Source organism: Anser cygnoides, chromosome Z (genome assembly GCF_040182565.1).
Source record: "Anser cygnoides isolate HZ-2024a breed goose chromosome Z, Taihu_goose_T2T_genome, whole genome shotgun sequence".
In the NCBI taxonomy this organism is placed as follows: domain Eukaryota; kingdom Metazoa; phylum Chordata; class Aves; order Anseriformes; family Anatidae; genus Anser; species Anser cygnoides.
The window spans coordinates 49,908,466-49,922,380 of NC_089912.1; the positions used below are offsets into that span (position 1 = coordinate 49,908,466).

Here is a 13,915-nt window from a genome sequence, read left to right on the forward strand (position 1 = left end):
TCCATGCTTCATTCTCTACAGCCTCAAGAGGGGAACATGGTGGCAGTGGAGGGGAAATCAACAGGAAAACAGAAAATTTTGCCTTTTGGGGGACTGTTAGTAGTGAAACCCAGCAGAATCTAGTACCTGTGCTAGAGTGATTATCATTGGAATCAAGCCTGACTAAGTCACTGACGAAGAGAGTGTGCTCCCCACTGTTAGCATCATTAGAACTATCCACGCTACCATGGCTCACCATGTCCCCATCACTTCCACCCGTGGTATTCCGCAGAGCTAAAGACATGAATGAGAGCTGGTTAGTAAGAGAGGATTTAAAATTTCAGATCTTCAAATACATCTAGCCTCTTCAGACAACAGTAAATACTTTAGCTTGCACATATAAAATGCGAATATGAAATTCTAGCAATAGAACTTAGACAATTCATTCTTCAGTGTAGGAAAGACATTGTAAGACAAACAGTCTCAGCATCAAGCATCAAATTGACTATTACCAATTTTTATACATTTAGGAAAGATGTTCTACTTGTAAAAGCCAGAATGTTAGGTGCAGTCCTTCAGAAAGCAAGTCATGCTCTCATTCAGCAGAAAAATTCATTTCACCTAACTTATTACCTGAGATCACAGGTACTCGTGGGCTCTGCGTTGCTTTCTTTAGGCACTGCCTAAATTGTGCTGTGCCGCGAACTACATTTCGTACCTTTGTCCACAGAAATATGCCACTGCGGTTACTGCTAGGCCAAGGAGACTCTAAGACTGCCTACAGAGAGAGACATTGCAATAACAACACAGTAACAAATTTACACTAAGAAACACAGTACAGTGAGAAGCTTCTCTTTCCATACTCAACAAAGGACATTTCCTGCCAACAGTGTGAAGAAGGACAAATATTAGAGTTTTAGCTGTTCCCTTTTATCCTACTGCTGTGGATACACTGGCTGAGTGGCAACTGACTATGGATCAAGTTTTCCTTAATTAAAGGAGACAGATCTTATTCATACGATTAGTGTATGGTAGGAACAAAAGACCATAGTAGAGATTCTTCTGCAATTACTTTGCATAGTTTACTATGAATTTCCATTAGAAAATTACAGAAACATGGAAGCAAGGAAAGCATGAGGCAGCTACTTCAACTAACCTAATCCCAATCTTCACCAGTCATGGATCCTGCGACCTTAAAGGATACACCTAGGAAGAGATGGCTGTGACATGGAAGTAACTAGACAGGTTCAAACCTTGGAAATGGAAACACTATAAATGTATTTCAACAGAATTGTTGGTTAGACAAACAGCACAGGAATGTAAAAGTAAAAAATGTAAAACCATACGCTGTAGGTCAAGTCAAGTGGAAACTTGTCTGAACTGCTGGCTTGCCCAACAGATACAGCAAATTCAAGTGAAGAGCTGTAATAAACAGTCTTCACATCATGCCATAGGACAAAGGGAATAAAAAGGCAAGGGAGACATTGGTCCAGTATCCTTTGCCAAAATTTCTCCTACCTTATTGTAATAGCCATAAGTGATAGCATTTGGCTGTATTCCAGCATTTTTCATTTCGAAGAGGACTCTCACGGCCTGAACAGGCTGACCCCAGAGTCCACAGAGTTGCATCACAACTCTGTAGCACACCTGACAAGATACAGAAGTCCATAGATTAACAGATGACAAGGATTTTCAAACAGCTTAAGCTCTTCCCAAATTTCAGACAAGTAAAAGAGAAAGCCATGTGAAAGCAGCTACTCAACCAACAGCCAGAAGAGGGAGCAAAAATTAAACAGGAAATTACACAAGCTGAAATAACATCAGGAGTCACAGACAAGTGCTTATTTTTTTTTCCCCACTTGGCTTTTCTGTTTGCGAAATAAAGGAGGGAAGGAAACACCCACACAAAAAAGTGGGATAACTTGCTTCTTTGTGTCTGCGTATACTACTGCAAGAATGGAATGCTGCACACAAATCCATTATCCCTTCCTTCACTTCAGTATGATTGCAGAGCATTAATTCAAAGCACATTTTAAAAACAGAGATATTCAAGAACTGCCTTCTGGAAGAAGTCTGGAAGAAGATGAGCAACACTAAGTTGGATTACATGATTAAGCTGATGCTATGTCAATGATAAAAAAAGAAACGTTTCTAGTTGTCTTAGTTAAGCAGACTTCTGTAAGACCATTTTGATGTAGCTTTAAAACAGGTCAAACTGTGAGAATGCTTAACCTGCTGTTGGCAGTGAAACACCCTATATTTGCACTTCGTCGTCTGCTCTGTGCTCATGGTAATGATATTTTATTCAGACTTGCCTCATCTAGTGGTTCCACATCAGTTTTCCTCATTTTAATTAGAACATCATATGCCTGCTGCAGTGCTTTGACCTTGGGATGTGCAACTCTGATGTAGGCTGGCAGACAAATAAACCATAAGCTGTAACTGTGACTGTAGAGACATTTAGCCCACTGTGGGGGGCTTACATAATATTTCTTGGCTAACTTATGGGCTGTTTTTATTTCCTGTAAGGGTGAGAAAAAACAAAGAAGACGAAGATGGAACAACCAGAGCCTAGAAAACATTACTAACTCAGATACTAAGCTATTAAAAGTAGGCATTTAATAACAATGGACAAACACTAAACTGCCATTCTATTCTTAGCACCCTCTTTTGAAGGTTCTCCACAAACAAAAAATAGGATCTGAATTAATCCCTCCCGCCTTCCCCTCATTTTAAGCATTCATTTTAATTTAGTTTTGTTTTATATCATGGCCTAAAGCTTAATGACTAGTCTGACAATAAACTTGTATCTCAGATGCTAATTTGTTGCTTTCCATTTCTTTTCCTGGCAAGTTTTGCTTCCCAATAGTTACACATAGACCTAGTCTCCAACAAAGTAATTTGTAGTATAAATAGGCAGCAGTAATTTTATCAAAGAAGCTTAATATCTTTCAGTGTTCACACAGTGATTATGGTAAGACTTATCTGACCTGTTTTGTCCTCTTTGCCATGAGTGCTGGACTATTTGAAATGCTGCTTCCAGCTGGGTGTCTGCTGAAGGACAGCGTGAGTTCCTGAGGCCTGTCAAAGAGCTTGAAATCTAGTCGTGGAAAGTTTTTATAGCTATATAGATAGTTAAAAAAAAAAAAAGGAAAAAGCTTTTTATATATCTGCTGATACCAGGAAAGCCTTACAAAGACAACTTGCATGCAAAGAACTGATAAACAGGAAAATAAAGGAACCAGGGGATTTACATGTATGTTTATAACAAGATACTTTTAATTCTGTTCACAAAGATATCACAAAAAAGAAGATGCCTTGGACATTAAATCTCAGTAGACCATGGATATAAGAACCAGACCACCATCCACACCACGTAGGTCTGGGAAGCACTGATGGTAATTCGTAACAACAGCTGGAAACAGGACCTTCTTTGCCTCCAAGAAAGAGGAGGAATAAGCATAACCACAGTGCATGCAACTCCACATTTCCTGCATAGGGCTGAAAAACACTGAATGGAAGAAGTCTGAAAAGTGGAAAGGGTGTTTTTTTCTTTTGGTTCACCAGTTGCAGATCAATAGTACTGGGCAAATCCATTACCCACCCCCTGTCATTCCCACACTGGAACATAGACTGTACTACAGTTCCTACAAAATCCACATAAATGGCTCAAAGAAAGATAGACATTAAATACATGTAGCAAAGCATAACTACAAAGTTGGCAAGTAGTTACTAAAAATTACAACCAAAAGGTACTTGCCCTCAAACATGCCCACACAAAATACTTCCAGGCCTTCAGAAACTTACTGGAGTCCAGGCAGATCACATCTTTTTAAAGATGTCCTTACCTTTTATTAAGGTAAGTCTTGTGCCAAGCTGAAATATCTGCCCTGCTCAACATCATAAGTGTTCAAGGACTCCAGTTTCTCTACATCAGTTGATTGAACTGTACCTGTATTTTGGTGCTCGGTCTTGTCCATCATCAGGGGGAGGTTCTGGTGGCATTATAAACACTGTGTGTTCACTTTTTTGTGACTCATCAAGCTCAATCAACCGTGCATCTTCAACAGAATCTATGTCAACCTGGAAACAGAGTTTGTAATCTGAGTCCTGAGTTTAGCTTTGGGATAAAATGTACATTTTAATATTAGCTATATTAAAATATATGTAAAAATATACTGTTTCTGTTCTTGATTTTATACATTATGCATAAGCACAATACATAAAATGTATTGTATTTGTTATCAATGCTCAAATATCAGTTTTATGGCCCGGTCTCTTCACTTTTATTACACTGTAAATTATCTCTGAACATATTGAGGGTCAAAGTACCTTGTCTCCTTTTTCTGTTCCTTTATCTGGAAAGAGCTAGGAAAAGAGAAAAAAAGGCATCAGAGTTTATTCTCAACAGAAAAAGATCCCAAATAATTCTATTACAGCCATGTGTTTTACTGAAATATTAAATGAGTAATACCAAGTTTTCACATTAAAAAAGAGAGAAAGTGCTTCCAGAGTAAATACTTACCTTGCTGAAAGCAAGAAGAGGTAGTTATCAGGATGCTTGCAATCTGTTGACATTATGGGCTAAATACAAAACCTTAAATCTATTAAAAAACTTTTAACTTAGCCTAGTTGAAAGAAACTGTTTTTTGCAGATATTTTCACTATGACAATTTAAGTATACAACACATTAATAACTTGCAATTATATTAAGTTATCAACATTACTAAACAGAGCACAGTCTAGACACATACTGGAGATGCACACCCCCTACTAGGCAGAAAGAAAAATAAAGGCAAGGATACTTTGAAACATTTTTTTTTGTGATCTGTTTTAAGCGGTATTTTGATTGGAAATGATACTGAATCAACGAGTCATTCTAATAACAGCTTAGTGCAAAAATCAATGTTCTGTCCAGAAGGCATCATATATATGCACATAAAAAGTATATAAAAACCTCTAGCTCCTAAACTTTATCTTGTGAACCTGTCATTTTGCAGATGAAGTTATAAACCTAATAACTTATGTAGCCTAGAAACATGCTGAAGAGACTTGGCTTCAAAAAAACACGAATGGATTACAGCAATCTTTCTCATATAAAATACACACAATGAAATGAGGTCTTATCTTTATAAATCAGTTCTGACCACAAGCCTGAGCACTAGGTATGTTTTTATGTTTAAAGTTTGTCATGTGAAGTTTGTCATGACGACACCAAGTTAGGCGCGTGTGTCAATCTGCTCAAGGCTAGGAGGGCTCTGCAGGAGGATCTGGATAGGCTGGACCGATGGGCTGAGGCCAACTGTATGAAGTTCAACAAGGCCAAGTGCCGGGTCCTGCATCTGGGGCACAACAACCCCAAGCAGCACTACAGGCTGGGAGAAGAGTGGTTGGAAAGCTGCCTGGCAGAGAAGGACCTGGGAGTACTGGTTGATAGGCAGCTGAATATGAGCCAGCAGAGTGCTTAGGTGGCCAAGAAGGCCAACAGCATCCTGGCCTGCATAAGAAGCAGTGTGGCCAGCAGGGCTAGGGAAGTGATTGTCCCCCTGTACTCAGCTCTGGTGAGGCCGCACCTCGAGTACTGTGTTCAGTTTTGGGCCCCTCGCTACAAGAAGGACATGGAGGTGCTCGAGAGAGTCCAGAGAAGGGCAACGAAGCTGGTGAGGGGTCTGGAGAACAAGTCTTACGAGGAGCGGCTGGGGGAGCTGGGGTTGTTCAGTCTGGAAAAGAGGAGTCTCAGGGGCGACCTTATCGCTCTCTACAGGTACCTTAAAAGAGGCTGTACCGAGGTAGGGGTTGGTCTATCCTCCCACGTGCCTGGTGACAGGACGAGGGGAATGGGCTAAAGTTGCGCCAGGGGAGGTTCAGGTTGGATATTAGGAAGAACTTCTTTACTGAAAGGGTTGTTAGGCATTGGAATGGGCTGCCCAGGGAAGTGGTTGAGTCACCATCCCTGGAGGTCTTTAAAAGACGTTTAGATTTAGAGCTTAGTGATATGGTTTAGTGGAGGACTTGTTAGTGTTAGGTCAGAGGTTAGACTCAGTGATCTTGGAGGTCTCTTCCAACCTAGATGATTCTGTGATTCTGTGAGATGGCAGTGGTAGATAATTCTAAATTAGAGTGAGGCAGATTACCGTTTAAATATCATTGTGTTAAAGTGTCATGAACTGGTATTTCTCACATTCTCTTACAGCTTGACATCCTATAGGGCTTTAATGACAGACTCCTATATTAACACAGAAAATGATGACCATGCAAGAAGACGAAGGAAGAAAATGATTCAGCAATAACAACCAAGAATTCCCGTCTCTCACACTTGTTACCATGGGCACCTGCCTTTACGAGTAAAAGGCAGGACAACAATAAAAAAACCAAAACAAATAGAAGCATGATTTAATTTAGTATGTTTTTCACCTTTTCTATGCAGTCATCAAAAAATGCCAAGCCAGTATCCTTGTCACTCACAAAACTGCACTCTTCAATAAAGCTGCTGAATATCTGCGTTTTGGTGAGATGTGTGTAGAACTTCGTATAGGCACGGTCTCTACTTTTTAAAAATCCTGGTTAGAAAAGAAACAGAAGTAAATACTAGTCACAAGTTCCATAAGAAACTAAAATATAAAGTGTTAATATATAAAATATTGGCTTTATTAGTATAAACAACTACTTATCATCACTTGCATTCAGAAGATTAAAATAACTTTTTTTTGTATGACTTCTTCCACACAGTTAACAATACATGGCATGCAGTCGCCCCCATGTTATCACATAATCTGTTTGCTGATTTGTTAACTTTTTATGCACAAAAAAGGAGAATGTGACCTCATCCAAAAGCAGAAGCATTTTAGACAGTAATAAAAAAAATCCCTTTCCACTATCCTAGAAGGTAAACATTTATGACTTCCAAGTGTTGAAATAAGAATCCCATCTCAAATCTCTCTTCTAGCTAATTTAAAACAAAACCAAAAAAACACCACCAACAAAAACAAACCTCCCCCCCCCCAAAAAAAAAAAACACAAAAAACCACCCACCCACAAAAAAGAAAAAAGCAAACAAACAATCAAACAGACAAAAACAAAAGAAGACAAGCCAACAGTGACATTCTGACACTCAACTGATGAACAGATATGAAAAAGTCAAGGTGATACGGTGAGTGATAAGGTGAAAAAAGAATAAGATGGCCTTTGCCAACTATCATTTTGTTATGTTTCTGAACGCTGCCCAGTACTCTTTTATTTTCCCATGTATATCAAAAACATTACTTTGCTCTTCTTCATTGGGCTTCTGGCATTTTTGCTCCATACAAATTGAGAAATATTCTTTAATTCCCAAGAGGTGCCCTTACGGAATGTGACAAGAAAACAGGGCATCCCCCTATTGAAAGGCAACTTTTCTAATGTCAGACTTGTTACAAAACAGGATTCTATTTGTGTGTATCAATATTAATCAACTTCAAACAGCTTGATTTTATATAACTGCAATTCCAAATATTGCCAAGAGTTGCATAACCAAAGGAAAATTTGGGTTAACTCCAATGCTATCAGCAGTTTATTTGTCTCAACCTCACCTTGATGATCAAACAAGGAATCAGCAGCAGTTGCTTTATTTGAAGGTGCCTGGGTGATTGGTTTGAGGAACGTTCTGTAACCCTTTAAAATAGATGCCATGAAACGTAGGAAAGCTTCCTGGATCTCCATCTCAAGTTCTGTCATCTTCTTCTGCCAGGAGAAATCTGCCTCAATAGGAGTCATCTCCACGGCTGAGCCTTCTGGAGTTTTCTTGTGAACTAGCAAACAGCAACATATACAATCCTGTATTAAAATGCAGCATAGTTGGATAGACAACATTTGCAAGATGTTGAATATGATTTTTTTTTCGTTTTTATTTCCCACATTTAGAAATTACTAACACTGTAAATACATTCTCTTCTTGTCCTGTTATTACTTTCGAGTTGATCTGACCCATATAAAGGGTAGTTATTTCAGGAGTTGCTTATGTGTTTTTCTAACTTATCAAGGCCTCTGTGACCTGAGAAAACGAGCATTAACTTAACTGAGATTCTGCTATCACATTCCCAACTAGACGTTGTCTTTCAGTAATGCATCAACACAAAGGATTCTGTTTTCCCTGTTCTGCTGATTACCTAAGATTGCACATCAAGGAAAAAACAGTGCTTTAAAATATTTTTCCAGTGAAAATTTTAACATTTTTGTATACCAAAGGATGGAAGGAAGCAGATGACATAAAGAGTTTATTCTTGGCCTCTTAAAAAACAACAAAAAAAAACCTATCAGGTACTGCTACCTTTGAACACATAGTTCCAGATTTTTGTTATAATATAAATGTAAATAATAATATAAAATAATACAGTTAAAATTGGAATTCAGTCTGCAGCATTTACGTATGAAGTAGAGTATCATGCCTGGCTGATAAAACCAAAAAAACAAAACAAAACAAAAAAAAGCTGAGGTTTTCTAACAGACTAAGTAAAGGCAATCTGGAGAAAAAAAAAGTAAGAAAGAAAGAAAGGAAATTGAGGCAAGAAAGCCCAACGCCTAATTAATACATTTTCTATTTTCATAGTTTACCAACTTTTTTTTTATATCTGTTATATACCCATGAAGCTATCGTTGTCTCCTCTATAACAACACAACTGAACATACTCAGCACAAGATTGTCTTAAAGATCCTGTCTACAGACAGATAGAAGATATACCTGCAGAATATTTTAGTTACAACTTTGTTCTTACCTTTCCAAGTCATTAGTATGATGGTCAGTTTTTCCTCTTCCTTTTGAAAATACTTTCAACATTTTGCTACTTGATTATTTTTGTAGAAAAGTCAGTATCTGAGATATTCAACTGTATCTGCACGATACCTGAAGTATTGTGCAGTATCTTACTCAAACACTCATTTCCTTTATTATTTTTGATCAGAACTATGAACATTGTTTATGCTGAGATCCAAAATGTGTTTCTGTTGAATCCTTGTTTAAATATAACTTAATCATTACTAAAGGCTGAAAATTCCCAAATTTGAGGAAGTGACAACAAATAAAAAAGTCTAAAAAGATCTACACCACATGTTACAAAGAAGTCCTTACATTTATATGCTACTTATAATTTAAGACCTGTAGATGTGTATCAGAAAATTTAGTAGTTTTCTTTTAATATTTACTTTCCCTGCTTTAGGCAGTTTCTGTTCTTATCCCTTCCCATTTATTTTAGATATTTCACCTGCTGCCAGCTGTGGGTGCAGTTTCTTTAAGGTGCTGAGCAGACTTTTACATGGCTTCTTAGGAAACTGCTTCCAGTTTGTGCTCTTCTTATCATCTGATCTAAAACACAGGGGAGGATAAAAGGATATATAAAATAAAGACCATATAGAAAAGAATAGCTTCCACTGGCCTAAGTTAATTCATTTTCAGAAAAAGGCAATCATTTTGAAAAGAAATCTTGTCACTGTCCCTATTTGTCATAAATAATAAAAACAATAAAATGGGGTGACATTAACTCAGCACTTCATTTCCTCAGAAAAGAGCAGTATAAATTGAGTTGTGGGTTGTTTTCTCCAATCTGGAAGGAGGACCTGTACTGAGATCTAATTTAGACTTTTTGGTTGAAGTTTCACGTTGCTGTCTTTCCTTTCAGAATCTGTACCAGTCTCAATAATATAATCTGAGCACACTAATCTGTATATGATTACTAGTTTATACTATTGTAAGCTTGCTGTACTGCTACTGACACAAATAACGGCAGTTTGGAATAACAAATGAACTTAAATTCCTGTAAAATGCCGGAAGACCAGTCAGGTAGCTCTGTGCTCATATGCTTTATAGTCACTGTCACATGTCTATGACAATTAAGTTCCCAATTCCAGCTTCAATCAAAGGCTACCAGGGACTAGAAAGTTTGGAAATTCAGTTTATAATTTGGAAATTATGTGGTTGATTAAGCAATGGGATAAACTGGTCTGAAGGTATGCTCATCTTTGTCAGAGGAACAAAAGATACACTGCCAGACCTCATTTAACAGATGAATATAGAGACAGAAGGGAGAGAATCACAAGAACTCCTAAGCTTCTTTGTGGGAGACAGAAAGTGGAACAGAAATTCCCTAATGTGGTGTACAGCAAACTTTGATGCCACAAGACCTAATGAGTTATTACTATTTGAGCTGATGCTGTCACTGTCACATTGCACTTAGCATCAGTGGAACTGTTTGCTCAGTTGGCAGACACGTAGTTTTCTTAAGGAGGAAGTATACATTTAAAGTATTAAAAAATAAAATGAATTAATGAATTAAAAATAATAATTTTAAAAAAATGCATGCTTGCGGATATCATCTCCTTTTTCTTCCCCACCACAACAGCATGCCAATGAACAATATAAGCAGTACTGTTCCAAAAATGCAAGAAACACACTATTATAAAAATAAAACCACCTCTCAAATTTGCACCCAAAAAGGCTACTTTCCTTAATCAGCTTTTGATGTTACTTTCACAGAGATGGTTGAAAACATCCAAGAAAAGACTTTAAGGAAGATGCTGAATGAATAAAAGACATTCAGTTGTTCTGGCAGTAAATGAAGTTTCAGTCTATCATAAGGAAGATACCAGCAAACTTGCCCTAGAAAGATGCCAGTCAGACAGACTGACGTACTAGAAAACACTGATTTTTTCAAATGTTATTCTTCTACTATGCAGTCTTTCACAGTCAGCAACAGTGCTATTAAATGCTTTAACACCTTAAAAATATAACATTGCCATAGAAATAGAGACGGGCAAAAATAGCTTTGCATAAATAAAACAGAATTCTAAAATACTACATTATTAGTAAAGATTAATATTCTATATGATCTTCAACACAAATTGCTTTATGGAGATTTGATTTTACCTATATATCTCCAAAATGGAGAAATATCCTCCTTTCCAGGTTAAAAGAAGTTTTATAATGCAGGTACCAACATATCTCATTTACTTGAAGTCAAATGTTAAAGAAGTTCAATTCCTCTTAAAGTCAAGTAAGTAGTATAGATGAAATGCGTCCAAAATGGACAGCAAAAGACAAAAAGATCAGTTAGCCACCGAAAAAGAAAAGGACTTAAAAGACACTAAAGGAAAAGGTGCCAGAATCTTTTCAGTTGTAGATAAATAAGACATCAGCCACTGGTAGATTTTTAGTTCAGTAACTAGTACCCAACTTTATCTTTCTATGACTCATTCCAACAGAATCTTTACAGTCTTCTCTCTCTACTAAATGTACTGTTTTTATCTACTTCGTTTTTTTTTTTTTTTTTTTTCAACCCAGCCATCAATTTCCATTCTTCTTATGGAAAAAAAGAAAGATTTTTCACTGCAAAGGATATCTTCACATAAACAAGTTATCTTCCTTGCATTTCTTTCACACCTGTTATAATTATTCATTTGATGGCATAATATTTATATACAATGTTGAAAATGTTTTTTTGCAGTGTTTTTATTGGGGACCCAAGAGAAGAAGAAAAAAGACAAAAAATATGAATACAATCTACTCTGTTGTTTACTCTTTTCTTTGATGCTATTAATAACACAATGCATTTCAATAACTTAAAGGAAGTGTTTCAGTAGAGCATCACAGGAAGGGTCCTTCTTATGCAATGAAAAGCATGAAAGCTTTCAACTGACCCATAGATCAAATGACTTATTTTGATTCAAGCTAGTGAAAATGAAAATCAAGAGTTAAAGTGACACGAGATGATGTAAGACTATATTTTCACACAGAAAAGACACACATTATTTGGTGATGTTTACCCTCATATAGCTTACATCCCTCTAATTTTGATCTAATTACTCTAAAAGGAAAAGATAATTTATGAATTTAATAAATCATTTGCAAATCAGGTATTTACAATCCCATTTCGATTTATTTCAGAAGAAATTTATTCTAGATTAGCCTCTCCTACAGAAGTTGTAAAGAAACCCTTCATGCAACACTCAAATTTATTTAAGACAAGCATTCAAAACATAATTAAGTGAAAATATTTTAAAACAAACATAGGCAATAAAAAATGTTTTGCTTGCTTGATCTGACTGAGAAGTCAGATCTTGTAACTTAAGAAATTATTTTTTATTTCATTACACTGACAAAAAATGTCCTGAATTTAAGACAGCTTCAAAAGCTTCATGAAGGGTCCTGAAACTCTCATGTTCCAACCCAATATTCAGTGAACACAGGCAAATCAAATTCTGAAGTGGTGGAGCAAGGTGAAAATGCATAAAATGGTGGCACAATAAAAATAAACCGTTCTTCCTCTATTCTAGCTTTTGTCCCATTTCCCTAATAATCAGTATGAGAAGTGAAGGAAAAAGAAAACAAACACGCATTATCATTTCAAGCAATATCTTCAGCACATTATTTATTTTTTAATTTTATTGGCAGCCCCAAATGCTGACCCTTGACTTAGTAAATTTCAAGTCTCTATGAAGCATTAGAAGCAAGATGAAGAACAGAGGATAGGCAGAAACAAAGCCATATTCAACGAAACAGTTTTTAAATAAAGTTTGCTCTCTCTCAAGTAGTTCAGCAATTTCTCCATCTATAGATAGATGTAAAAACCCCATAGAACTTACATGTACACCATGTTTGTGTCTAAGTCAATGCACACAATGTCCTGTGGTGGATCATACAGATCAAAATACCGTGAATCAACTCCAACAATAAATGGAACAGGTGCACTGAGTACGGTGGCCAGAGACAAAGGACATAGGGGGATATATGGACATTGCCACTGAAATGGAAATATCATCTGAAGGAAAAATGAAATGAAATCAACTCATTAAAACAGGACAACAGACCTTGTACAGTATGAAACAGGTGAATTTGTTACATGCAGCATGTTGAAACTAAATTGCTAGGAACCCTGTTACTGTCAAAAAAGCGTCTTCAACTTTGATCACTTGTTTACAGTACATTTCTTACTTATCTATGCAAAAGCATTGATCATTTCAACAATTACAATAATTAGACATGCTAGAGTGATTTAACTAAATGCTATTGCTAGGAAAAAATGATGATTTAATGCATCAATCATTTTAACTTACAAATGCCTCATAGTAATTACGGTGTTTCCAACAATTTCCCTTGCTGCTGTACAGAACCCTTTGTACTTACAGCTACTACAGCTTCAGCAACTCCTGTCAATACAGCTGGTCTAAGAGAATGAAGGAGAATCTTGCCTTCTAATAATACAAAGAGTAGCAGGGTGGCACAGTTTTCTGGTCCAAGATTCATGAGTAGAGTACTGAAGTCTGCTCCACTAAGGGGCGGGTGGAAAGGAGGGAGGGGGAAAGAATGTTACAGGATTTAAACATTAAAAGTGAGAGTGAGGCACTTGTTGAATAATTCTTAGATTAAATTCAAAAAGTTGAATAATTCTTAGATATTTTACGTGCGGTAATAACAGTATTTAATAGCTACTACCTCAGTAGGAGACTTGTACTGCAACAGAAAAACCTAAATTCAAAATTACTGTTACAGAAACATATGCCATAATATGCTACTGCTAACTATGTGGTTTATGGCTCTCTCATATATGCACGGGTACCTCGTCTTCCTAACAGTAACACAGATCTAACTAGTTACCAGCTAATCCAAGCACAAAACAATACTATTAGTTTCATAGGATGAGTTACTTCAAGAATAATGAATTACAGTATCTAATCTTAGTATCACTATATTAAATTCTAACACTAGTCAAGTAGAAAATAAATAAATAAATCCAGCATTCTGATACCAATATGCATTTAGTTTCTACAGTTTAACCTCCATTTCATTTCTTTGGACACTACACAGGCATTTAGGAATTTTAATGACATCTGTAAGAGTAGTAGAGGGGTGTAAAATCTGTCCTTAAAAAAGTAATTACATGTTACTTTGTAATTTGGTGGCTAGCTGCAA

General features: G+C 36.6%; 1 protein-coding gene across 2 annotated transcripts in view; it reads right to left on the reverse strand.

The window, feature by feature from the left end:
• The window catches only part of DENND4C (DENN domain containing 4C), a 70,644-nt gene that overhangs the window by 19,494 nt on the left and 37,235 nt on the right, over positions 1-13,915 (reverse strand). The window contains exons 9-20 of one of the 2 annotated variants that reach the window (XM_048073513.2): positions 13,130-13,274; positions 12,589-12,764; positions 9,216-9,316; positions 7,548-7,766; positions 6,394-6,539; positions 4,312-4,347; positions 3,932-4,062; positions 2,970-3,102; positions 2,295-2,501; positions 1,498-1,626; positions 613-757; positions 127-273 (exon numbers count right to left, since the gene is read on the reverse strand). In XM_048073513.2, the coding sequence (XP_047929470.1) occupies positions 127-273; positions 613-757; positions 1,498-1,626; positions 2,295-2,501; positions 2,970-3,102; positions 3,932-4,062; positions 4,312-4,347; positions 6,394-6,539; positions 7,548-7,766; positions 9,216-9,316; positions 12,589-12,764; positions 13,130-13,274 (1,715 nt within the window). The remainder of the gene's footprint in view (positions 1-126; positions 274-612; positions 758-1,497; positions 1,627-2,294; positions 2,502-2,969; positions 3,103-3,931; positions 4,063-4,311; positions 4,348-6,393; positions 6,540-7,547; positions 7,767-9,215; positions 9,317-12,588; positions 12,765-13,129; positions 13,275-13,915) is intronic. The other variant, XM_048073514.2, reaches the window with a different exon arrangement.